Genomic DNA, 22,883 nt, shown 5'->3' with positions numbered 1-22,883 from the left:
TGGAGCGTGCATGTACCACCTTTAGAATTGTCTAATTTTCTTTCAGAAAGTGGCTTGATAGCTTTATTCTAACCCGTTGTTATTATATGTGATCACACCACTACTGGAGAGGCAGCAGGACGACTGAATGATACCAGGTGGAGACGAAGTACAGCTGATTGAAGCTGATGCAGAGCAGAGCAGAACTGAGACGCTGATGGACAGACGAAACTACTTTGAAGAGTGTGAGGTCTCTGGGCAGCATCCTGTGGCTGAAGGCACAGAAGTTCAGGCAACCCCTGAAAAATTCACAGCAAGGTCTCATGAAACAGCAACCTGGAGCAACAGTATCTCCTGCTACTGCTTAGACTTGGAAACTGTCGTGTGCTGGTGGATGATGATGTGGCTTTGGTTGTGGTTGTTATCTGTATTACTGACAGGCGATATATGTACGTACATACCAACTTGCAGTGAATATTGCAAATATCTTCTGAGCCACCACACTGTCCCCACTCTTCATGCTCTTTTCAGAGAACACTGAATCACATACAAGGTCTTGGGTCATACCTCCAAAATACTCTTGTCCAGGGAACTGAAAGGTTTGCCTTGATTCAGTTAAAATTGAAATATAACTGAAGCACTGCCCCTGCCTCAAACACGATGGCACGTTCAAGCATGACGATGTTTTTCTGTTAGGTTGACTGTCTCGCCAGGGGATAAACACTGGTTACTGGTCAGGATACTGCAGCATGTCAGCTGGTAACATGACTGCTCAAACTGACAAATACAGGCTTGCTTGACCAAAGTGCCATAAATCCTCCAACGGCTTTCTACAGTTGCTAGTGCGCATCCACAGAGGCAGAGTAAGCTGGATAAGCCTGGTTAACTTCACCATAAAGAGAGATACTACAAAAGCCCAATGTTGAGACTTAGCAAGGGCTAAGATTACATTAACAATGCTAATAAATAATAAGAAGAGATTATGGAAACTACTACTTCACACTGAAGGTAGTAAATGAAGGAAAAGGAACAGCAGTACTTTGTTCCCACCTGAAAAAAGAAAACCAATTCCAAAAATCCCAAAGGTAAATTCTGGGACTTCTGTGATTTCAGCTTGAATCTGGATCCCATGCTGCCACAACGCAAAATACCAGAAGCAACAACCGCAGGCTCAAACATGCTTATTGTGCAGGGGTGAGATTAATATTAATTATTAATATTAATCAATATTAGGTTTCATAAGGTGCTGTCTTCTCCTAGGACTTTGAACTTAGAAGGCTGCAAAAGTTTCAGTTTCAACATTTCTGTGATGATGGAAAAGTCCTTCCCAGCCCTGGGATGAAGCATCAGCAGTATGCGAGAAGTCCAAGGCAATTCAGCCGTGCCAGGTCTCAATCTCTACGTTCTTGTCTGCAAGGCGCAAAGCTTGGCTGACGTGGGTGGATTGCCAAGAGGACGGCAAAAAGCACATCCTTGCCAGAAGGAAACCCTGCCAGTCTCCAAGTCACTAAAAACAGAAGTGTTACAGCTCCTCAGAGAAAAGGTGCCAAGAAGGTTCTACCAAGGGCAAACCACCCACATGTTTTCCTTCCTCTTCATCTTTTGGAAACAGCCAAACCATTCTGGCTGAAACTTTCTACGTGAAAAGGTAACAGAGGTCAGCTCAGAGGAAACACTCTGCCTGCTTGAGAGAAAACATGCAGAAAACAGGGTCTTACGAACGGTAAGCGCTAAATTCTACTCTCCCCTCCACAATCTTCTTTCAGGAATTTAAAAAGATAAAAATGTCCAACATGACTGATTTGGAAGCCGAGACTTGTATTTTTTTTTCCAATAGACGTCACCCAGGCTTCTCCATATTCCTCACACCTACTTTGGTGAAGGATATTTAGCCTCTTTGTCCCCATTTTGATTCCTGCTGGAATGAACAGATTTATACCACAACACAGATAACCATATAGCTTTTCCAATTAAAAAAAGAAAAGAAAAGAAAAGAAAAAAAAGGAAAAGAAAAGATAGACTTATGAATACAGAGTTACAGTAAATAATTTAAAAAAGAGACATAAGGGAGATACCATAAACTATGAGGCACACTTTGCAGCAGAACCCCGAGAAGAGTATTTATTTTGTATAATCATTCCTGGTAAGAATGAGAGGGAAACAACGAGCAATATCTGAACTGCAGTCAGTGGGGTGCTTTCCTACAGAACCAGTAAGGCTGTGGAGCAACTCCCTTCCCATCAGAGGGCAGCAGCTGCCTACGAGTGCTGCCGCTTCCCTCTGTTGTAGTTGTAAGGCTACCTTTGTAAACTGGCTGATAAAGCTGTTTTCTACGCAAAATAATTGTGACTGGTTTAATGATCATCATTTGTAGAATATTCAATCATTTACACTTAAATAACTTTCATAATGTCTGACTATGTGCTGTTTCTGTTGTATTTAAGAGTGTATTTTTTATGATCTGCACAATGATGCAGCATGACAGCAACCTCCTTAGACGATGCCACAGACTGACTCATAATAATGTTTCCGAGGAATCCAGTCCAACCTTTCCAACACTTTACCAAATGATCAGGTAATAGAAAATGATCTGTTAGATTTATTAAAGTTAAAACTATATCTGTTCCTAAAGAGTTCCTTTGGGAAGATGCACAGATCCATGTTTTTCTCTAAAACATTTCAGAGATGGACTAGGAACAAGCAAGTGTAAGGCAGGACAAGCATCTTTCTGCTCAGTGTGCTAATAATAGGAGTCTGCTTGAATAGAGAGTCTTCATAAAGATGTGTTATAGCAGGAGTCTTAAGCATGTATCTAATTTTAACCACGTTAAAACATGTGCCCAACACTAAGCACCCGGCGAAATGCTTTGCTGAGTTAGGATGGAAGCGTGCACCTCAGTATCATCTTCCAGTTAAGTTCCATGGTTTATTTAGATCAGGCGCTGTAAACTGTAAAACCAGCTCTCTGCATAAAAAAAACCCGAACAAACCAACCATCTGCATAAACCCAAAAGGGACCAGAGGGAGCAGCGGTACCTCTTCCACAAAAGGTTCCTGTCCAGCCCGCTGTGCAAGTACAGGCTCCGCTCACGTGGTCGCAGGCAGCTCCATTCTGGCACTGACAGCTGTACTCGCAGCTCGGGCCAAAGCTTCCCTCGGGGCATCCTGCAGCAGAGGAATCAAAACCAGATGATGGGTTAATTCTGGAGCAGATCCAGGATCAACAGGGAATTTTTAAATACGTGGGAATTCTTACTATTCGCAAAAGAAGAATCAAGGCATAATGGTAACGCCTTAAAACTGATGTGATTAAGTGTTCAGTTTGGGGTCCAGGTAAGTTGGACTGTGTTTATTAAGGTCTATTTTAGAAAAACTCTAGGGCATTGAAAGACTGAATTCTGCACAGAAAACTAATATCATCTGGTAGTTGCAAAGCCTGCGACTTTGCAGGTTCTGCTTGATGACACTTTGCGCGCTGGTCTGGAGTTGCTTACGTGCACATCTCCTCGGGGACTTCATCAGTCAGGAGGGAGAAAGCTCCCAGCTTCTGTACTCCTTTTGAGGCCCTATCCTCTGTTTTCCTGCAAATCCTCTTTCCCCAGAAAGCTGGAGAAAATAGGAAGTGTGGTGGCTTCCTTCAGAAAGCTCCAAACTGAATGCTGCATACTTTACTTTCAGGTTCTGCTTTGAAAAAGTAAAGCAAACCCATTACATCTGGGGGACGGATTAACAATTACATTTCCACAGCAGTTAATGTAAGGAGTTTTAAAAGATTTGCACGGTACTCACTATCGAAGGAAAGAAAACAACACTTGAGAACGAAAATAACTTCTTCCAGGATTATAGGAAAATGAATTAAGAATAGGGCCAGTTGCCTAATTCACATTAGGTATTTTGGACAGGCTGAAATATAGAAATATACTTGGGTAAACACAATATTACAGGGCCTCTACTCATGTTTGAAGTCCTTGTGAACTCCTCTGTAAATGAGTTAGCAGATTATTGCCAGATCTCTCTTAAAAGTGTATGATTTTAGCATTTACATCAACAAAGTGATTTTCAGGCAATCTGGAAAGAATCACAGAGAACAGAAAACAATGAGGATCCTCAAAGACAACTCTACATCTGGAATAAAGGGGTGGGTTTGGTGCTGCCTATTTGGTACCATAGGTGGGCAGTGCTCAGAGCTGGTGTGAATTCAGTTGCTCCTGCAGCTTAGTGACTCTCTACTAAGTGGAGCCAACCCCTCGGTCTCTTATAGAGGCTACAGGTTGGGATGGGAGACAGAAGGATAGCAAGGTACCTTAAGTATTTCTTTGCTTTCAATCACCTGTGTCAGAAAATGGGCCCTTGTTTAAATGTGGAGTTGTTTGAATGTATTTTTTGCACTTGCAGGTGACATTCAGTCCATGGGTTGCACCGGTGCAAAATCCTATTATTTGCATCGCCTCCTATTCCCAAAGCTGCAGATCATCGTGCATCATGCCTCCTACACTAGTTTAATGACTAAATACATAGAAATGCACTTGTGCCTTAAAAGCTCAGTCCTGCTCAGTGTTTACTTTTCACTTGAAATTTCAGTCAGAGTCCAGAGAATCTATGCAAGGAAAATAGTATTCCAGTGCAGTAATAGGTGGGGGGCTTTCAGCTGAGCTTTCGTCAAACCTACGGCGTTTAGCCTGGGGCTGAGACTTTCAAGGTGATGGCAATGGGTCAGTAGACTTCACAAATGATTTCGCAGTCTACATCACAGAAAATCTGCCCTCTGCTCGAGCAGGCGCAGGCTGGTGCGATGCATGCTGAGATACAGCCACCCAGCCAGAGAACCAGAGCTGCCTGCAAATCTGCAATGGGAAAGAGCCCGACCTGCCTCAAAAGGCTAGAGATGCCTCAGGAACAGAGGAGCTCTCCAGGGATAGCACAGATCTCACATCCAAGGTAGTGTGAAAAGTTTAGGGAAGAATTATGGCTTTCATAATCTTGCATACACACACACACACATACATATATATATGCATTTTTTATATGTATATTTATATATGTATACACACACACACACACAATTCAAGTGGGGTAAAAAGAAGACTGAATAAAATGGAAAACCCATAAACAGAACATTAGGGGTTGCCAGATGTTTTGTTGGTGGCAATGGCTTCACTGATTACCTTGCCAGAGAAGATGACCACCAGCTATTTGGCTACTTTCTGTCTGCAGAGATGCTGTTTTGAGGGAGGTCAAGAGCAAAAGAGAAGTGGAGCTGGCAGCTCTTTCTTTGGGAGCTGGTCTTCCCACTAACTGCCCTTCCATTCCCTCTGTGCCAACAGCAACAAGAGCCGTAAGATCAACTTTCCAAGGTTTTTGTCTTAGGTCACCATTCCAGATTAATTGTTTTGACATTTCTGTGTGACACCACCAGTTAATTCTGCCTACATTGCTGAGCCTCTGGTAGCTGCATCTATGCTACTGTAAGATTGTTAAACTAATAGACAAAAGATTAATTTTATTTTACAACATTAGTACTACTACTACTATTACTACTAATAGCAGCCTAACTACGCAACTTATTGTCACAAGATGAAGTGGATACCAAATGTTTGCATGGAATCAAAAAGGAAATAAGCACATTAATTGGAAAAAATAAAGTTGTATTAAAAATAGAGATATTGCTTCTGTCTCAAGAAGCTCCTGAGTGACAAATTGATGAAACTCAGGGAAACGTATCGGGAATTACCTATATGCCCATTTTTATCCTCTTCAGGCATCTGCTGTTGACCTCTGTTTGAGACAGATTAGTGGAGGTCGTGGCCCTCTGGTAAGACCATTGCACATTTTTGTTGTTAATAAATAGAGGACCCTAAATCTTCCTGATTTTTCTTCTGTTATGTACATGTAAAGCATTTCTACATGCTTGGCCTTAAAACAAGATTTATGAAGAAAAAGCGCAGACCTAAAACTGGATAAATAAAACCGATATGGAAACTTCTATGCCACAAGCCAAATACACATCAATCCTATCACTCACACGAGGTCTCAACATTAAAAATAGCTGCGGAGTCCAAAACAAGTCTGAAAATAACTTTTCTGGAATCCAAATTAGGGAAACTAACCCCAATGAAACCCAAGAGCCCTGCGACGCACTGGGCAGACCGGAGGCGGTACGGCCTGGAGGTCGTCTTGGAGAGAATTATCAGGAAAAATAATTTCTGGTTTTGCAAATTCCCCGTGTTGACAAAGTGGCAACTTACTCCATTCGCAGTGTTTCCCAGTGAATCCCGGCTCACAGAAGCAGGAGCCGGTGACTGGATCGCAGCTACCGTCGCTGTTACTGCAGACACACGTGTTTTCACAGCGCTGTCCCCAACGGCCACTATTGCAGGCTGCAAAGTAAAGCAGTATTTGCATTGAGAATCAACTTTGAGCTCAGCTAATGGATTATTTTACATCTAAAGGAGAGAACAGAAAAGATGCAAAATGGCTCCTTAAGATACAGGCGCTCTGGACTAGACTCTCAGCTGCAGCATGGGGCACAGATCAATGGAAATAAATACCATTTTTGCTGATTTATTTCAGCTGAAAGTAGGGGTCCATAGGCAGATATTACACCATTCACGTAAAACTAATCATTCATAGTCAATCCATATCAATCAATCCACAGTCACAAACGCATAATTTCACGGAAATAAAATATCAGCTATTGACTTACTTAGCATAAATCTGCATAACCAGAATAGCTAATGGGTAAAACAAGACAGATTTGTGAGCATCCTCCATATTTTCCTCAAAATGCTGGGAAATGCAACGTGGACACAGACAGAGAAATCTCACAATCTTTGTTAAAGCAACTTACTGCTTTCATTCTAAAAATCACATAACATTGACAGGATTACGACAGTGTACCATAGCATCTCCTTCCTTTCTTGTAAGGATAAAGATGAAAGCGTCAATTAGGGCAATGGAAACCTGGTTTTGGAGTTGGGCATCTGTTTCATGCCCAGTCTGCAATAGTTGGAAGAGCTGCCTTACTGAGACATCTCTGCAAAACAACTTTTCTCATATCTTAGCCTGAACAGGAATAAAAGCTTTTCTTTGCCATGGTCTCTTAATTCTTTAGACAGCCTAGGGAGTTATGGAAAGCGATCTAAATGGCTCTACACATTACCAACTGGTTTGATTTTTAAAATATGCATATTGGTGGAAACTTCAGATTTCCCAGAGTTTTCTTCAGTACGGAACCTGAGAAGCTGGTCCAAAACTTACTGCTGTCAACACTGACAATTAATTTATATGATTTTATGTGTTTAAGACCAAGTTTACAAAGCGGTTTGTATTCTGTTGGCTTTTTGCAAGAGGGATCATAACAAATCAAGTAGAAAAGACGTGAAACAGGAAAAGGAAAGAATAAAGCAGGATGGCTCAACATTTATATGGTGCTATCCAAAAAGGGCAAATCTGCAATTTTACACAGCCATCAGTATGGAGAGTGATGCTAAAGTCAACAGAATGATGCTCTGCTCTTCCAGAGAACAGAATTTCTCCCAGCATTTAAATTCACAAGTTAAGAAGTGACCTTAAGACACATGACTGTACATGCCACTCACTTGTTGAATAAATCTCCCCTAAACAAAATGAAAAATTGAGAATTAATCTTGAAACTAATCTGTGCTGAAAATGAAAAACAAAACTGTCTGTCAGTCAAAATGCTGACAGGACAGATGGTATTGGGCAAAGGGATCCATAGTGTTGAAATAAGAGCTTATATCAATACTTTGCGCTTCATCAGCCATCTATTTCAATACTTTGAACCTAGATAATTAAGGATTATAACCACCCAGGCTGTGCAAACCCATAAACACACAATTTCAGAAGCAATAAGATTAGCAAAAGTATATTAAAAAACTGTAATAGACTAAGAACAAACAGAGCTGCTTCTTACGTTTGCAGTTAAGTCCCTGGGAGACAGTGTACCCCGTGGAGTGAATACGCATTTGACTTACGGTGTTTGCAGTCGTGGCCAGTCCAGCCGGGGGGACACGTGCACTCTCCGGTGACGTGGTGACACTGAGCACTGCTGCTACAGCTGCATAACAGCAGGCAGTTTTGTCCATAGTAACCATCAGGGCAGGCTGAAAACAGATGAACAGACTGCAATTTCACCTAGGTAATAACTCAGGCACGGGCTGATCTTTTCAAACAAGACAGCAACAGCTTGCCTCCTAAAATATCCATTAGCTGAAGCCAGAAATCAAAATGGCAAAATGAAAGAAACATCCGTAATTTGTATACTAGGTGTCTGGGGCCAAGTCCTGTAAAGCACGAATAGCTTGAGTGACTTTCAGGTACTTCTCCTGCACAACAGGATCAATCCGAGGGGGAAAAAAGAGTGCTAGGCAAACCTTCGTCGAAAGCGATGTTGTGACTAACAAGGAGAAAAAATATGCCACCACTGAGGTCTTGCATGAAGCAGTGCTGTCCCTGAGAGCCTGTCTATGCCAGCATGACAGGCATACCCAAGCAGCCTTTAATACCCATAGGCTGGGTAAGGAGCCATGCCGCGGTAGCATGGACCAGTTGCTTGAGCATATTCCCATGGTCTCTGGTGGATCTGCAAAGGCAGCACTGATCCTACTCCTTCATCCTCACTACTATTTCATCCTGAGTTAGCTACATCAAGGAGTATTGCTACAAACATAACCCAAGAGTGATGCCATAGGGGCGAATTGGTTGGCACTTCTTGCCAAGCAACCAGAATTACAATGCAAGTATTATGGCTATTAACGTATTTCTAAGTATATATTGCCATAAACCAGGTCTAATGACAACATCAACTTGGGATGCAGTTTAGCTTATCATCGGCATTTATCTGTAATCTCCCTCCGGTAAATAATGTCAAATCCAACCTGAGGAATTCCTGAAGCTGAAGGGTACTTTGTCTTGGATCAGTGTGTCTAACTTAACAAGCATCTCACAAAATAGCAAGAAGGTAGAAATCAAACCATAACCTGAATTTTCAAACTGACTTTCTTTTCACGGGGAAGGCCGATTGTAAGGACTTACATGCAGAGCAGGATGCCCCGGTGTAGCCAGGGGGACAGTCACAGGCTCCAGTTTCTCTGTTGCACTGTCCGCCGTTGGCGCAGGGCTCACAGGAGGACCGGCAGTCTGGTCCCCACCGGCCGGCCGGGCAATCTAGGGAAAAAAGCACATGAGATGTCCCCAGTGCCATTTTCTGTTTCAAGGAAGTTATAGATTTCTGATACCCTGAAGGATTTTAAAATATAGTAAAACTAAGCTAGATAAAGGATTGTTGTATTATCTCTATAGACCTACAGCACTGTCACAGTAAATCTTCTGAAAGAGGCAACACGCCTCTGTACTGCAGCATGCGAGAACACATCTAAAGAGAGACCCGAAGGCTCTCTTCCAACTTCTGTGGTGGTGCATCTCTTTATTAGTTTGGTTTCTGATAAAGTAACGTCAGGAGTATTTGGACATATCTGAAAAATTAATTATTGCACTCAGCAAAGGACATGTCCAGTGGATGGTAATCTGCAGACAGATGCAGAAGGAGAGGGTTGCTGTTGTATTTTTGCTGGGCTGGGTGGGGGTCAGGATGGTCATCCAGTCCAGAGGGACTGGATGTGAGGTGGAGCCCAGGTTTCCATATGGCTCCACCGCCTTCATATGGGTCCCGCTCTGTGGCGTGGGAAGCCACAACCTGGATCCACGCAGGGCAGACACTCCTCAGGCAGGCAATAGCCAGAGCTCTGCAAGTGGAAAAGGGGCATGCCATGGCCCCTTGGTAGTTCAGCGTCCCTGAGGCATTTTTCATCCCTTTACTTAGTTACCCACAATAATGGTCTCCTTTTTAATTCCTTCCTCTGTTCTAGGTCCTTCACTTGCTGGTTCCACAATAGCTGTCTTTGGTCAAGACCCTTCAACAGTTCCTGAGGCAAACTGCATGCATATGGCAGCACAGTCCCAAGCTCTGCTCTGGGACTCAGAGCTGCTGCGATGCCCCAATATCTCCACCCAACTTGTAGAAAACCAGCCGAGCCTACAAATCATTATTATTAACTGCAGCAGAGAGATGGGTCAGGGTAACTGAATCACGCTCCCTCCTTTACAAGCGATCCCACATGGTGGATGTCGTATGTTCTGCACCAAGACTTATCCTTTACCCATTCTACAAATGAAGCCTATTGCCTTGCAGCAGTTTTGGTGGGAAACAGAATAATTCCACTTCTTATCGTGTCTATCAAAGCAAGACACTCACTACCCTAGTCCGACATCTAACACACCTTGCTCACATGTAGCACCAGTCTTCCCAGCTGGGCAAATACACTGTCCCGTCTTTGGATCGCATGGTGCTTCACCACAGCTGCATTTCTGCCTGCAGTTCATGCCGAAGCTCCCGGGCTGACAAGCTGGTCAAAAGAAACCCAAAGACACAGTTAGGATAAGGAAGCATTTTGAAGACATTAGGAGGTAGCAATGTTAAACTGAGCTGTGCTGGTACTAAGTGATCAATGTTAGCATCGGTGTCTCAGTGACCGGTGGTCTGTAATTAACTGCAACAGAGCTCTAGAAAATCTGTGCCTGAAGCTTTAAAAGGCACTATAGTTACCTGGACAAATGTTAGTTTTAGTAACTGGCCTCAGCCTTGTGCCTTGACCTTTGCAAGCAGAGTGACACAGCAGTTGCCAGGCTCCAAATATCAGTTTGGCTTCAGTGGGGAACAACAATAAATGTACCTTTTATTTGCTACTTCTATATCTGAACATAAGTTTCTTGAGTAACCTTTCCCATCCAAAGTGTACCTCCCAGGGAAACATGCAGTGAGTACCTACATAAATGGCATTTTTCTCCATGAAACCCAGGTGGACATGGATGTTTGCAGACTCCCGTCTCATGATCACACAGAACATCGGTAGGACAGCTGCACCTCAGTTTGCAACCAGCCCCATAAAAGCCAGGCGTGCACTCTGGAAAACGCAAGTAGACACAGAACACATATAAGAAAAAGGAAGAGTTAAGAAAACTGAACAAAAGTCAGAAAATAATTTGGCGGAAACTCGCAGAAATTGTATTATAATGTACATTTTAGAGGTGCTGATAACGAAGTGTAAATACTTATTAAACACTTGCACGGACATTTCAAAGAGGTTATTGCTTAAATACAACCCAGAAACAGAGTGGCAGAATACTTAAGGATATATTCAATTACAGCCATCACAGAATTACTCTTCTTATCTGGCTGTACCTTCTGTTGCTCTCTGCCTTGGTGCAAAGCCAGTGCTGGGCGAAGGATGCTCTCCCCCAGAACTGAGCACATCACCAAGACGCTAAAGATATTAAACATTGTCACTATTATTCTCCACCAACCCCCCCCAGAACTACTGTCATAAATCCAACACGTTCCTGCCTGCCCAGAGAGGAATCTGAAGGAAGAATCTTTATTGCGTTACTCCATTACTGTCTGGAGAGGACTACTGAGACATGCAAACATGAATGTGGAATACAATTCTCTTTGAACTACCCCCCAAAACTACAAAGAATAAGTTGAATTCAAAGACCTGCAAATCTGAAGGAAAAGTAGCATTACTGAAACCATTTACAAATAACCCTGCTGCCATAAAACAGAGGTTTTGCCACTTATTTACTGTCTGTGTGGAAAAAGTAAAGAAGAGAAGTGAAAACTCCCACAATCTTCATTATTTAGGGTTGCATTAGAATTTGGTTTCTAGATTTCTGTTGTCATTTAATCAGGCTAAAACTGCTGCATTTGTAAGCTGTATTCCCCTTGATGTCCCTGTAAGCCCTGTGATAGCAGGCACTCATGGCATTTGCTGTATGAAAACCCACAGACAAAATAATTAGTAGAATATGAATATATTAGTATCAGCAGCAGCCGAACAAAGCAGATTGAAGGAAGAATGAGAAATAATGCTAGGACAAAGGAATAAGCAGACATAGGGACTCTGGCTTTCTATTATACCTTTCTGACACTTTTTGCCGTGATAACCAGGCTTGCAGGTGCAAGTCCCGTTCCTTGCGTTGCATTCCAGCGTGTGCTCTTTCACGCACTGACACTCCTCTGAGCAGCCAGCTCCGAAGGCCCACCTGGGACAAGCTGCAGCCAGATGAAAAAGAATCATTAGCTCTGTAATTATGCATGAGTTATGTGAAATTGCACACTGCTGCAGAATGCAACTGCTGCAAAAAGCAAAACATTCATTTTATTTTCAGCAAATACATCCACATTCCTATGACAGTGCCTATTAACGTGTGGGTGTGTAAAATCTAGTTTACATGATTCCTACATTAAGTAATTCATTTCGTTTCAAGCAATATGTGGTGAATGCAAGAACCAGAAATGCTTCAAAGCAAACTTAGTTAAGTTTCTGAATGAAAAAATATTTGGATACACTCCAAGACAAAAGCTTTCACAAAAAAAAACCACAAAACCCCCCACAACTATTTTTCAGTCTTGCATAGATTTTATGAACAAAACCAGTAAGTGCAAAGAAACTTGACCATCTCTTTTGCAACAGTTTTGTTTTGATACTTTTTATTCCCATTTAACATTTTGCCCTTGTCCTGCCCCAGCCAGCCCTGCTCCTCAGGTCCAACTCCAACCGTATCGGCAGCCACTAACTACCTCCAACCAGACTTTAACCACACCAACAACCCTAATGTTAACCTGCCTATCCTAACCGGACCTATAGTCCTCACCTTTGTGCATCAGTAAATCTCAGTCCTAATGGCAATGATTATTTGCTAGAGGAAAAGATTAATGAAGTTTCTGGGGCTTCCTGACATGCATCAGAAGTCATGTTCTCCTGCTACTCCTGGCTCGTGACAGAACCCAAAGCCTTGCTCATTTTCTACATGATGTGGAATCTTTAAGACTGTTACGTTGTGCATGTGTTAAATAAACAGACCTGAAAAATGATGGGGACTTACTAAGATGGCAGAAGCGTCCGTAGAGCCCGGGGTCACACAGGCAAGCTCCATAGAGTCTGTGGCAATAGCCGTTGTTGGCACAGTTGCACGGTTTGTTACAGTTCTTCCCAAAGAGGCCTTTTGGGCAACCTTTTGAGTGCACAAACACAGCAAGGCATCAGCCGTTAAGTGGTAAAACACAAACACCAAATCAGCTCTCTTTTAGCTGATGTTACAGAAGAGACCGCGCTGACTTGTCGCTGACCTGGGGCTCTGCGCAGCCCATCCGTACAAGGCGCTTGCTTTTTCTCACCCTCTATCTTGCTTATTATTTAAACAAAAGTCACTGCAAGGCAAGCTGCAGTGTTACAGCACGTCTCGCACGACAGAGACCGTTCTCATTCAGACCCCTAAGATTTACCACGCACAATTACATCTAGATAGAAGCGATGGGAAAGAAGCGGTGAGGTTTCAGGCACGCACTACAGCCAGCAAGATGAGGGGAGCCGTACCATCTTCACAGAGCTTGCCGTGCACGCCGGGCGGGCAGCGGCACTGCCCTGTAACGGGGTCGCAGGAGCCTCCGTTCTGGCACTTGCAAACGCTGGCACAGCCTCTGCCGTACGTCCCGGGGGAGCAAGCTGTGGAGAGAGCAGGGAAGATGAATGGGCCAAGGAATCCTTTCCCTCCGCTAGAAACGAAGCGAAATAAGACTCCAGTCATCCAAACCAAGCAAGGAAAGAGTCCCTTTAGTCAAGTGGGCTCTAAACAAAGTCATATTCCTTTTATATAAGGTAATACACATCCATCTAGTATTTACTAGATAATTTGAAAACGACACCTGAATTAAACAAGCTTACTTATGTGAAGTACTATGTGATGTATCCAAATTCTCCTCTGCACAGGCTCCCCTCCACACAATGCATGAGGCTCAAAAGACATTGCCTATGAAGTGCAAAGCTTAAAAATCAGAGCACAGTTTTGAATACTTGGAGATAATTATTTTAAACATCTTTTTCTTCTTCCTCCCAAATACTATTGCAAAAATAACTGTCTTTTTCTAACATAGCCTCTTAAATTCCCCAGATGATCATGGTAGAAATGCATCCACAATAGCATGGGATTCTTTCCTAAAGCCCTCATCGCTCCAGCACAAAACAAATTGTGAAATGAAGCCTTGCTCCACTGTTTGCAGCCTGAGCTAGCTGAGTAAATACAATTGCTGGAGTCATCTGACTTAACTGACATTTCATCAATGTACATTAAGAAACTTGACATTTCACATCAATTTCCATTCGCCTTCTTTGGTGCATTATTGTGAAAGATGTCCCTGCCCATGGCAGGGGGTTTTTTCTAGATGATCTTTAAAGGTCCCTTCCAACCCACACCATTCCGTGATTCTGTCATTATTACAGAAATTTTGTTCCAGTTTTCTCAACTGCTTAGCTTACCCTAAACCCATGCACTATGCAGTATATTAAGAAAGCGAGAGAAAAGAGTGAAAGCAATCACATATGGCTAATTCATACAGATTATATATTGTATTTATCACTGTCAATGCCTACTTCATTGGACTGCAGGTTTGGCTCAATAATGCAATCCCATTGAGTTTCTTTAAATTCCAGAGGCAAATTCTACCAGATTACATGCATGGATATGTACTGTAAATATAGAGCAAAAATATTATTATTATTTCTTAAGTGAACTAAAGAATTTGTATCCTGTCTTGAAATTTTTATAATCTATCCTGAACCACTAGAGCACCATGAATAGAACTAAGAATATCCTAACTGGATAGCTTGAACTGTCTTAGGTAGACTAGAAATTATCATTTCAATCCTCCTCATTCTTATTCTCGCAGCTGTCCCTAGCATTTACAAACCAAACCCATGATCAGCCGCCCAAAATAACTACAGGAAGACTGCTGATTTCAATCATTTGCTGTTTTTTCTATAGTTCTGTCCTTGCGATGATGCCTCCAAAACAATCTCAATGGTGTTTAACCTGAAAATTGCTGTCTACCAACGCTAAGTAATAATTCTTCATCGTCACTTTGTCTCTTCAGGGACAGCACAGACTTTCTGAGTATGATGGGCCATCACGCCATACACCATGAAACAGAGGGATCCATCTCAAACATGTGGGAGACCTGCTGTGTGAAGTCTCAGACAAGCAGCAGACAAGTTTTGCCAAACTGCAGGTGAAGAAACGTGCATGGTACATCCAGAAATTGCCACTCTATCTTTCCACTTGGTTTTGACACATACTTTTGAATCAGAAATAACTTCTGCCAGGAAGCAGGAATAAGGAGAGTAAAAAGCTATTGCAAAGGGCACTGGCTGACTTGGTAAGAGAATTCTGAAAAATACAATTTCCCATATTAAAAATTAACCATCCCAAGAAAATGATGCTGATAATAAAAAGAATGATAAGGGAAAAAAACAGGCCCAAGTTTGCCAACACAAGGAAAAAAAAAAAAGCAATGTCTTGGGATGCTCTAATGGAAAAACATCAAGTTTAGTATACATGTCCACCCAGACTGTCACACCACCTGCCAGGACAGACTTCTGAAAGTCAGCGAGACAAGTTGTGCAGCAAAGCATGGCAGCCAAACCTTGGCACTTTTCAGCAGCAGAGTGAATAGGAATGAATACCGACACAAATACTTAGGAAGGGGTACCGTACTGTACCGCACTGGAGAGCAGAGGCCTTGCTGTTTGAGGTAAGCATCCCTTACAATTTCTATTTAATGTGCCACATTACAATAAAATTTTGATCGGCCTGTGAGGCAGCTGTGCTCCTTAGAGAGCTTTACAGATTAAAAGTACAACAGGTTATTCCTATTTCCTACCTATCTGCAGTGTCACAGCACTAGGACAAAGCCCCCACCTTTCAAATACACTGTACTCACTTTCATTACAGATAATGCCGGTCCATCCAGGTGAGCAAACACAGCCACTGTGTTCACTGTTACATCTGCCTCCGTTCAGACAATCCTCACAGCTCAAGCTACAGTCATTGCCAAAAGTGTTATCAAGGCAAACTGAAATGAAAAAATATACAGAAGGTTTAGTGAGCATCCAGACAAAATACTTCCAACAAGCTCTTACCTATCGTTCCAAATGCACAAGTGCAAAAAGGAACCTACACAACATTGACAGTCTGAAAGAAAAGTATTCATGTCGTTCGCATTAATGTTGGTAGCGTTGCAAATACCACTGATTCATCGCAAAAGACAGTCCCAAATGGAGACTCCCAAGTTTTCCTCTTCAAATTTTAGGAAATAAAAGGAAAGCTGGGACTTTAGGTGGAATTTACTCCCTTAAATGCTGTAATTCCACATCAAAGAGCACTTAGAACTACTTTTTAAAAGCAAATATTTTGCCTTCAGAAAAAGTGAATTTGCACCTAATGCTTGATAATATTGTATATAATTAAAAGTATTTCTTGGGAGAGAATCTCCTTTTCTCCTTGCTAGGCTATCCTTTTTGTTATTCTATTGCAGTAGGTGGATGCGGTGCTATTTAAGCATAGTTCAGTGATATTTTTAACAGCATAGTCTGAGTGTTATCCTAGGAAAACAAAGCATAATCATGCATTTATCACTTGCTTTTTTTCTTCATGGATATGAAAAAAAGGGTTAGTTTATATGGGAAACCTTGTATGAAAATACATTCCTCCCTCACCTTCCCCACCCTCCTTTTCTCCCTTGCACCCACAGACACAAGCACGTTCATGTTCTCTCTTTGTTGGGTCTATTGAGAAAGGCATAGAAAATTAATGTTACTTTCTGCTAAAATACCTCAGTGACACTAAGATCCTATCCACACGGTCAGTTTATTGCCTTTGAGGCTTTATGGTTGTGGCTGGAGGCTTTTTGGAAGGGGATTTTGAACAACACCTGAAAGCGAGCTGGCAGATTATTTCAGCTAACAGTAAGTCAGCAGGCTGGTTGCTTTTCACCAGCAATTTTCTATGTGAGGCCAGATTTCCTCTAGGTCTCAGCACCCGACTGTTCCTTTTTCTGAAGCTGAACAAATGCCCAAGCTTTCAGGGACATTCAGAATCCCAGTGCTCCCAGTTGGAACGGGTTACAAATTCATACTTCAGGAGAAGAATACAGACTACCATTAAAAACGTCATGCTTCTACATTAAAAAGTCATTCAATCTACAGAAAATAGTTAATTACTTGCACCAGCTTATTGTTTAAAGCTGTATTTTTGTAATATAGATAGCAGCAGAAAAATATGTCTGAAAGTGTGAGAAATAAATCAACATCTGGGAGGTAAAAGAACTTACTAAGCCATTAAAAGTTTCATTCCTCCACCACCTTTTCCTACAAACCCACACGTGCTACAAAGCCTCTGCTTTAGAAAAAGTGCAGATGCTCAGCTATGACTGATAATACCCAAATTTATGTGGCTAAACATAAATAAAACATGTAAAAACTGGTCAATAAATATTTGATTGTGGTTTCCAGGCCTGATAATTTTGCCTGTGGTTATCTCATTTATCAGTTTCCCAATTGGTTATCAGTGTCGCTGAGTCCGGCTGGATGCTATGTGATTTGGGAGGTCTTAACAGTTTTGTTCATAAAAATAAGTTAATTTTTTATTAAAGCCAGGACCAGTTCCTGATTTTTGCCTGTAGGGCACAGTCCTCGGATGAGTAATTAGAGCTCATATAAAAAGCACAGGACATACGTAACAAAAATAAGAAATCTCATTCCTCCCTGGTGACCCACCAGCAAATACTGTGCTCATCAAAAAGAAAGCACAGGGTTTCAAATCATAAAACTCTTGAAGTGGTGATGTTTCCACCTGCAGGTGGAAAGACTGAAGTCATGCAAAATCCAGGTGGGGGGCAAAGCTGCTTTGCACCCACTCCTGTGACCGTGTGTGCTCATGCGCTCTGTTTGTCACCAGTTGTGCCAAGCCCTTGGCCAAGCTGAGCTTTACATGGATGGGTCCAAGCTTTTCTCGGAGAACAGGCTCAAAGCATCAAAAGGGACCCGAATCTCCAGAGGGTTGTTTTTTCCACAAACAAAAATGCAAATATCTTCAGCAAACCCCCTCCAATTATTATAAAATGGCTTGTAAACAGGTACATGTGCCCCCACAAGCCCCCTTCCTAGCTCAAGGAGAAAGGGAGCATTTCCCAAGGGCTTGTTCCCAGTAGAACTGTTCCAGTGGGTTTTGCGCATTGCAGTAACCCACGCAATCCTCTTGCCCCCAGGGTGAAGATGATCTCTCTGTCTGTTGCCTCTGGGCCTTTGTGTGGTCGCTCTGTTTTTCCAAGAAGCCTCCCATCCCCTGCTTGCTGTGCTGCTCCCTTCCCATGCTCCCTCTGCATCCCTCCCCGCCATATCCAGGCAGCAGCAGCTGCGACTGGGGAGCCTCCCTGTTCCCCAAAGGTATCCCATTTGGGATGGGACATGTGGCGATGCCTCCTCCCCACCGGCGTGGCAGAAAGCAGGATTAATGCTCATCGCTCCTCTGCTTAAGCCTGGCCAGCCCAGCACCACTCTCACCCCAAATCCTCTTTCCAAGACTACTCCCCCAGTTTGCTGCGTGGGCTAAAAGCTACGCTTGTTCACTCACCGACCCTCTGCACCAGAGTGAGCTCTCCTCGGGGGTCTTCGTCCTCGTAGACGGCACCGAGTGTGTAGCGAAGGAGTTGGGGGGGACCTCTGAACTGCAGCCCCGGAGCCGCGGCAAACCCCGCTGCCTCCTCCGCATCCACCTCCTCCCCACCTAGGGCTGACACACACACACATGCCATCACGGCCTGGCTCCAAGTCTTCCTCCATGACACTTTTCTCTCATTTAACTTTTTTTTTTTTTTTTAATTATGTTAGTAGATTTTCCAGCTACACCCCTGTGCAGTCTGCACAGCAGTCGCAGCTGATTCATTTTCTCATCTGTATTTATAAACAGAGTTTCTGCTATCCAAAAAAGAGAAAAGGGGGGGGGGGGGAATAAATCTTTCCCTTTCCTTTCTTCTGGAAATAAACTCTGGTCTTGGAGAGTCAAAAAAAAAATATCTAATGGAGAGTTTCATTTTCCTCACTTGAAGTTTCAGATTATGTTTAGCTAATGAAGGTCATTACTCTAGCTCATTTTGGAAATGACAACTACAGAGTGAGGCTGGCGGTCCGATTTATTTTCAGAAAAACTAAAATCTGAGCCTTAAAATGATGGGAAATCAGTTGGCTTTCCTTTTGGAGTTGGTTAAAATACCAAAGTCTGCCCAAGGCTTAGCAGGTGCTAAACTTGGTTATAAAATTAAGTTGCTAGGCTAAGCTCTGTACTGGTTACACTGGCAGAAATCCAGAATCACACCACTGACTTTAGTGGAAAAATAAAACCCCCAAAACTTTAGTGGTTCATCAAAGCAGAATCTGGCTACCTTTTTTCCACAGGATGTTAAACTTCATCAAATAGTGCAAGAAAACTGTCAAGAATAGTATTTATTTCTAAAACACAAGCTTTACATTTTCAAACCTATCCAGGGGATTTAAGCGTTCATCTCACATTAATCTTTGGCAAAACCCATTACTTGAGGATGAACTCGGGATCCACATGTTGCACGTAGCTCTACCCTGGCCATGTTCAGAGATGGCTGAAGTTGGGCTTCCAAAATCCCAGGATCTGTGGAAATCCCAGTTCCAAATTCACATTTTAAATCAGTGGGAGATACTTAGCGGCCTGCACGATATAGAAATAACTTACCGATGCAGGACCGTCTGTTAACACCAAGCCTGTAACCCTCCTTACATGCACATTCGTACGACCCCAGAGAATTAACGCAGAAATGGTCGCAGTTGCCATTATCAAGACGACATTCATCCACATCTAGAAAAGGCAGATATAAATGCTGATTAGGTGCAAGTCCCTCTGCTTGGAGAGCGCACTCTGTGCCTGGCTGCATCTGAAAAATTATTCTGCGCATAAGAAAACCTGATTTTCTTAGTGCTTTGGGGCTCTCCGTTTCTCACTGGTATTGGAGATATTAAAACATTTCAGGGCAACATGGAATAGATTATTTCACCTTTTTTGTCTCAAGTGAAAACAGCTGCTTTAAGCTGTTAAGCTCAGTTGATCCTTTGGTTATTTTGAGGGCTCTCTTTTTGTAGAAGTAGTCTTTAACACACATCAATATACAATGTCCAGGGAGAGAGGAGGAAAAGTTCCTCTCTGCTGGCTCATCTACCACAGCCCCACTTCTCTGTGCTGAATGCCGGGTTATTACTGTATTCCAGTCTTACAAAGTGGAAATTATACATTTGTAAACCTTATCAGCAAAGCAGGCATACGGTCACTGATTCTCTTATTAGGGAAATGCCCGCAAAGCCCTGGGATGAGCTCTGACAGCATTTCTTCGTCCCGCTGTTGTGCTTAGTTAGACTGAGCCACCGGTATCAAAGGACTCACCGTCGCAGGCGCAGCCGTCGGCGTTCAGCTGGAACCCCGCTTTGCAGGCACACTCGTAGCCACCCGCATAATTGATGCAGAATTGGGAGCAGCAGGACTCTCCGGTCTCGCACTCGTCCAGCTCTGCAAGGAAGGGGCAGCTCATTCAGCCCTTGGACACGGTCTGAGCTGCTGCCGCAGTTTTGCTCGGGAGCTACTGCGCTTTTAAGCACGTGCCTTTCTCTGTCTCCTCTCTCTTCCCCTACATAAAAAAACTGTCTGAATCCTGACAGCAGCTGTCTTCTACCTTCTCCCACAGCACCCAATACCCTCCATGTCCAGGGAGAGGCATCTTTTCTGCAAGTCTTAGCCGCCGCAAGGCGATTTACAAAACAGACAACAACTAGGTTTCACCAGCCCACAAACCCCATCTATTTAACAGTAACTTACATTTAACTGTTTTACGTTCAACCTTATTCAATGCAAACTAACAGTGAAACAATGCTCTGATCCCGCAACGCATTTGCCGGACACCAGCAGCCTGCTAGGTGCAATTTTTAATAACTAACTGCCCATTGCCTTATCCTGTCCTGCGTCCATCCACAAATTGGTATCGTCGACACCACTGTTCAGGTGATTAGATATGAGAATCGAGCTGTTATCTTTTCACTGCAGGCTCTCAGCTGATCTCAGCCCCTGCAGCCTGCTGAGTGGGTTGGTGGCCATTCAAGGGCCACCTTGTCAATGCTGAGTCTGCAAAATGCTTTTGAACGTTACCCAGATGAGCAGCCGCAGATGGGAAAGGTCAGTGTCTCAATTAACCTTGGAAGGAGCACCAACATTATTAGGAAACACCGACAGGAGAAAGAGGAGAAAGAAAATGTAATTAATCAATCGAGGTGAGGAGGTCAGCATGAAAATGATTAATGTAGGTTAAGTGAACACGGAGTGTTTTCCAGAAATGTCACAAGCCGAGCTCCTCTGCAGTACGTCAGACGATGCCTTGCTCTGGGGTCTAGAAACAGCCCCTTGTCTGTGTAGGAATGAGAAATGTGCATCCAACAAAAAGGAGATTTTTTGCTGTTAAGAGCAGCTTTTCATGTCCTCAGCCTTGCCAAAGCCTTCCCCTGTGCTCTCGCTTCCCTCGCTGTGTCCAGAGTAACTGCTTCCCTCTGGAATTTCCATCAGCAGCTCACTGAGCCGGGGCGCGGGCAGGAGGCTGCTCTGCCTCCTCTCATCCATACACAAACAAGAGTGCGTAACCCATCCCACCCCTGCCAGGCTCTGGGTCCAGATCTGCCTCCCTCACTTTCTTTTCTTTTGTTTTTTAAGCTCCAGCTCCAACCGCCCTTGCAGACCTCGGTGCTTCCCTCCTCCCCTGCTCCTTCCTCTCTCCTGCGCTTGGCTTTTTTCGTTGCAAGACCCTTCTTGTCTGTAATGCCTCTCACATTCACCAGAGCTCCTGCTCTCTACCTCTCCTCATGACTTACTATACCGCTTTATGATACCTGCTCTTTTTCCCACCCCCGCCTCTTCTTGGCTATTCTTTAAAATTTTAATGGCATAGTGACAGCAAGCCTAAACCAGAATGAGATACAGTTTGCATAGCAAAAGCTGTAAACAACAAAAAAAAAACCAACAAAAAACCACCCACATTGTAAAATCATTTAAAACATGAAGGAATTTTAAAGCTCTTTTCTTGAAATAAAAACAAAGCTAACTCTATTGCTTTCACTTCCTAAGTGAGACTTCTCACAGCTAGAAGTGCAATCTCATCTCTGAGCAAATCTGATGGAAGTACAGCAACTTCCATAACACAAAGTGGAGTTTGCGCACGAAGCACTTGAGAACAGCAGTGCTACCGCTCCCAGGCAGAGCCGACCCTCTTCCCAGCTGCTGGCTGAGGAAGGGAAGGAAGAAAAAGGTCAGGGAAGCGATGCTTGGGCTGGACACAGTGAGATATGGCCACGGCAACTGGTGACGCACCGAAGTGTCATCTTCCATTTGGGAGGCAGAACTCCTTCCCCTCATTAATTAATAAGCCCAGCAAACATGTAGAGCAAGGCAAGCTGGAGCAGCGGCTGAGGAAGTGCCAGAGGATAGTATTAATTAAAACTTGTAGAAAAAGGGAAGGGGATGGGAAGGTGTTTACTTGAGCGACAGCTCTCCTGCAGGCTCCTCTTGCAGAGAGACCCACCACACCTCCTCCTTCCTCCCACAGAGACAAGGCATTTGCCACGCATTACCTGCGCATATTTTGCCATCAAAATCGAGGCGATAGCCGTCGTCGCAGGAGCAGCGTGGCCCCGCAGTCGTGTGCTCGCAGTGGTGAGAGCAGCCACCATTGCTGTCCTGGCAGCTATCGACAATTTCCATTTCAATGCCTTGCAGAGAAATAAATCGAAAGGATGTTAAAAAGCAAGCACGGGGGAGAGTCACTGGAGAATAAGCCTTCTGTAAAAGAGCATCCATAAGCCGACTGTAACAGGAAATATAAACTCAGCTCCCACACACACCCCAGAAGAGCACGTTTTGGAGTCACTGAACTC

The 22,883-nt window shown here is 43.4% G+C and overlaps 1 protein-coding gene across 1 annotated transcript in view; it reads right to left on the bottom strand.

Moving 5' to 3' along the window:
- The window catches only part of LOC142032581 (uncharacterized), a 204,933-nt gene that overhangs the window by 31,914 nt on the left and 150,136 nt on the right, over nt 1-22,883 (bottom strand). Inside the window, exons 10-23 of the mRNA XM_075031353.1 lie at nt 22,581-22,718; nt 20,356-20,478; nt 19,654-19,776; nt 18,523-18,681; nt 15,833-15,964; nt 13,434-13,562; nt 12,943-13,071; nt 11,975-12,109; nt 10,827-10,961; nt 10,278-10,403; nt 9,034-9,165; nt 7,974-8,102; nt 6,225-6,356; nt 3,016-3,144 (exon numbers count right to left, since the gene is read on the bottom strand). Coding sequence (XP_074887454.1) covers nt 3,016-3,144; nt 6,225-6,356; nt 7,974-8,102; nt 9,034-9,165; nt 10,278-10,403; nt 10,827-10,961; nt 11,975-12,109; nt 12,943-13,071; nt 13,434-13,562; nt 15,833-15,964; nt 18,523-18,681; nt 19,654-19,776; nt 20,356-20,478; nt 22,581-22,718 — 1,851 coding nt within the window. The remainder of the gene's footprint in view (nt 1-3,015; nt 3,145-6,224; nt 6,357-7,973; nt 8,103-9,033; nt 9,166-10,277; nt 10,404-10,826; nt 10,962-11,974; nt 12,110-12,942; nt 13,072-13,433; nt 13,563-15,832; nt 15,965-18,522; nt 18,682-19,653; nt 19,777-20,355; nt 20,479-22,580; nt 22,719-22,883) is intronic.

This window comes from Buteo buteo, chromosome 7 (genome assembly GCF_964188355.1).
Source record: "Buteo buteo chromosome 7, bButBut1.hap1.1, whole genome shotgun sequence".
NCBI lineage: Eukaryota > Metazoa > Chordata > Aves > Accipitriformes > Accipitridae > Buteo > Buteo buteo.
This window is presented reverse-complemented; position numbering and strand designations above follow the sequence as displayed.